The 4124-nt window shown below is 43.9% G+C and overlaps 1 protein-coding gene across 1 annotated transcript; it reads left to right on the forward strand.

The window, feature by feature from the left end:
• Positions 1 to 2277: 2277 nt before the first annotated feature.
• Positions 2278 to 3585, forward strand: LOC137422584 (forkhead box protein I3-like). The gene has a single exon (XM_068109307.2). The coding sequence runs from the start codon at positions 2456 to 2458 to the stop codon at positions 3446 to 3448; it is 993 nt and encodes a 330-aa protein (XP_067965408.2). The 5' UTR covers positions 2278 to 2455; the 3' UTR covers positions 3449 to 3585.
• Positions 3586 to 4124: the final 539 nt, after the last annotated feature.

A 4124-nucleotide genomic window follows, 5' to 3' on the forward strand; every position in this document is an offset into this window, starting at 1 on the left:
TTGGTCCGATTGACAGGAAATTTTCACCATAGGTGCAACTCCACCTGTATAATTTTTTTAATGTTAATTATGACGTAATAGTCATAATGGTTCGGCCGCCATCTTGGAAAAACCAAAAAACTTTGCACCTCTATATATCCGAAAGCACAGAATAGAAAAAAATTAGACATGGCTCATTGTAAAGAACTCTCCATGTGGAATATAATATGTTAATGATGATGTCATAGGTGCCTCAATGATGATGTCATAATTCGATAAGTGCAAAGCGTCATCCGATCAAGATGAAATTTCTTGAGCGTCATGTAGGCATAAATTGGTGGGGGAAAAAATAATGACGTCATCGGTCACGTGGTTCGGCCGCCATATTTGTTTTAACACAAAAGCCTTAAAAACCACTGAAAATACATCCTGGCGAGGGTTTGCAATCTCTGATTGCTCTTTCTTGTTCTCTTTTATTTAAGGCCTGGCCTCGTTGAGGGCTATATGGTCCATGCCTGGAGCCTCCGACATAAAAAAAAAAAAATTAATAATAATAATAATAATAAAACTTGTAAAAAATAATTCTCTTATCCAGATTCAGATCTTCATCAAAATTGAATCAGTTCTTCCTCGTCACACAACGAACCTGTTCACCAAGTTTTGTCTGAATCTGTCCACAACTTTTTGGGATATCGTGCTAAACATCATTTTTTGGCTCTATCTCTCAATGGTTAAAAATCACGAAGATTCTCAGATCCGGATCTTCACGAAAATCTAATCATTTCGTCCTTGACACACACCCAACCTCTCCACCAAATGTCGTCTGAATACCTCCACAACTTTTTGAGATATCCTGCTCACAGACGGACAGACATGGGTTAAAAAACCTTACGTCCGTGTCCACTTTCGGTGGAGCAGGTAATAATAATGATCAGCTGTTTCAATGGGATGGACGTCTGACTATAAGTAATGGGTACTGTATTACGAAGAGCATTCAGGTCGAACCAGAGTATCAGAATCATGGCAATGGCTGCCAGCCACAATGGTGACTTTGGAAGCACGCGCTAGCCGTTCCACGTGCCGACACTTTGCCTGCGCAATCTCATCACTCTTGCTCGCCAGTGGACTTGTCGAGTGAATCAGTACAAAGAAACAGTCCAAATGTTGTGATTGTTTAACAATAAACTGAGGACGGCACACCCGCTCATCCGGACTGCGTGTGTTCCAGGCCTAAGGGCAGGAGAGGACAATGTGGAGGCTCTGTCCCACGCAGACCGTGAGATTTCAAACATCGGATGCGAGAGTTTACCGCCCCGGAAACTTTTCCAAATAAACGCCATGTGGGTGGCCAAAGAACACGCAAAATGGTCACGCCTCGGGGCAGACGAGAAGGATGGAGAAGAAATTGTGGGGGTTGTGGGTGGCAGGAAGGAGAGAGGGAGAGAGAGAGAGGGCCAATTGCAGTCAGATTGTTACCTTGTCTTTCTACGCCATTCCCTCGCAGTCTGTGCATCATCAAGATTCAAATTGCATCATTTGAACCACGTTGCTTCATCTTATTCGACGCTCAATCCTATATATTTGATGGGTACGACACATCACGGCCCTTGGGTTACTCGTAAATGTCTTGTCCCTCCCCACCTGCGCACATTTATGTGCCCTATTGAAGTATATATAAGTGATAAGTACAGTGTATCCCACACAAGTCGATGACCTCCTTTTGCGGAGCTGTAGATCACGGAATATTTGATGAAAACGCACGTTTCTGGCATCAAAATTTAACTTAAGGATCAGAATAGAGATGGCGATGCTAGCCCTGTGCCTTTGGCCCTTAAAAATAAATAATTAATAAAATAATTGAAGAACGAGCAAGTGGGGTCGACAAACTTCCAGGCACATTGCTCTTCCACCCGGGAAATCAGCTGGCGCGTCTTCGATTATTTTATGTATGTGATAAGTCGCCATCTCTATTCTGATCCTTAAGCTAAAGTTGGATGCCATGAAGCATGGGAGAACAAGGTGGATGAACCACCCCGTAAACGAGACTAAACGATTAATGATGTTTTTATTTTACCAGAAAGGAGAGAAATCACACTTTAAAAAAAGAAAAATTCTCTCTCCCTCTGAGTCTTTCTTCTCATCAACTTTTCTCTTTCCCTCTCTGTCCCTAATTGCAGCAGTTAAAGGAAGCAGGACAAAGTTTGTTTATTGTTATATGTTGATTTCGTCCCTTTTGGCGTTTATGTCAACAATGGAGATTTTGAGGACGGGGAAGGCAAAGGGGTTGGCCGGAGATTCAAACCAGTCAGCAATGAGACCTCGTCATGTGACAGAAAGAAGTGACTTTTAACATCACACAAAGTGAAAATCTGCACAGAAAAGGATGAGAGAGAGAGAATGAGGGAAGTCCAGAAAGAGAGTCGACAAAGGCAAAGACAACTGCATTGGTGAGCAAGGCCGTTTTCCTTTGTGGTCCATGGTCATGGCATCGACCTTCTTTTATCCTGGAAGTTCTCTGCAACCTGACGCATTTCGAGGCCACCGTCCAAGCACCTTTCTTTGCTTCCCTCCAGCGCTACTCTCGGCCGGGGCGATCAGCCCAGGATGTCCGAATGAGGCCCAGAAACCGCCATACAGCTACATCGCTCTCATCAGCATGGCCATAGAGAGCGCACCAGATCGCCGGATCTCCCTCAGTGGGATCTACCGCTTCATCATGGAGCATTTTCCCTACTACCGAGAGAACCGCCAGGGCTGGCAGAACTCCATACGGCACAACCTGTCGCTTAACGACTGCTTCGTCAAGGTGCCGAGAGAACACGACCGCCCAGGCAAGGGCAGTTACTGGACTTTGGATCCACACTGCACTGACATGTTTGAACACGGTAACTATCGGCGACGAAAGAGACGCGGACTGCAACAGTCGAACGGTCATTGCTACGCCTCACAATCTGCGACTACAACAACTGCACTCGAGGACCCTGGTAAGGCCATGAAGAAAGACCTTGCAGGCACGACCGAGCAGGAAAAGAACTCCTTGGAGACAAGATTTCCTTTTCAATCTCATATGCAGAAAAATGGAAAAATTACAGAGGCTGGATGGAAGCAGGAAGGGGATGACAAAATGGAGGTAACATTTCCTTCACCCCACACACCACAGTATACTTCAATACCACCAATCTGCCTTCGGCGGCGAAAGTTCGATATCGACAGCATCTTGGACACCAAGGACGCATTCCCAAATGCTTCCTTGACTCTTCCGCCGGTCAGCCAGAATTGGTCCTGCTCAGCAACTGGGAGTAGTTGCTATTGGACCAATGGGTGGCCATACATGTCAACCTGGCTTTCGATACTGAAGCATGGATATCCATCCCCAAAGTCGTCCGTCCTGGCGTTTCCTTCACTGACGGAATGCCATATCGAGTCGGAAAGTAGAAATCCTGCTTCAAAACCCCTAACGATGGGTTAAACCCACCAGCAAAAGTCCTTACTGGTAATCGTCTGGATCGGTGTGCAAATAAATACCTTTTTGTCTTCAATCCAAAAACATTTCCTGCTGTACTCTTCCACTGTGCATCACATTAAACCTGCATGACAAAAAGAAAACTTGGTCTTATCTTGGTACAATATATATAATATGTAGATGAAGGGGTTCAAGGAAGAAAAAAAAAATTTGATAAGATTATTTTACAAAAGTTGTATATGTTACCTCCGCCACCGGTGTGGATGGAGGTTATGTTTTCACCTGTCTGTTTGTTTCTGTCTGTCTGTATTTGTGAACAAGATATCTCAAAAAGTTGTGGACGGATTCGGACAAAATTTGGTGGACAGGTTGGGTGTGTGACAGACAAAATGATTAGATTTTGGTGAAGATACGGATCTGAGAATTTTTCAAGTAATTCTTCACCATTTAATGACATGGCTAAAAGCGTTATGTATATAGCACGATTTCTCAAAAAGTTGTGGACGGATTCGGACGAAGCTTGGTGGAGGGGTTGGGTGCGTTTCAATTTTGTTGAAGATCCAAAGACGAAAATTTTCAAATTTTTAAAGTGATTCTTCACCATTGTAATAGGGTAATAAGAGTAATAGGGCCAAAAAAATATGGTGCATGATATTTCAAAAAGTTGTGGATGAGTTGTGTA

Source organism: Myxine glutinosa, chromosome 2 (genome assembly GCF_964187855.1).
Source record: "Myxine glutinosa chromosome 2, kmMyxGlut1.1, whole genome shotgun sequence".
Classification (NCBI taxonomy): domain Eukaryota; kingdom Metazoa; phylum Chordata; class Myxini; order Myxiniformes; family Myxinidae; genus Myxine; species Myxine glutinosa.

What these genes read in the sequence shown, in the direction of transcription:
- LOC137422584 (XM_068109307.2), top strand. Translation starts at nt 2,456, where the DNA reads ATGGTCATGGCATCGACCTTCTTTTATCCTGGAAGTTCTCTGCAACCT.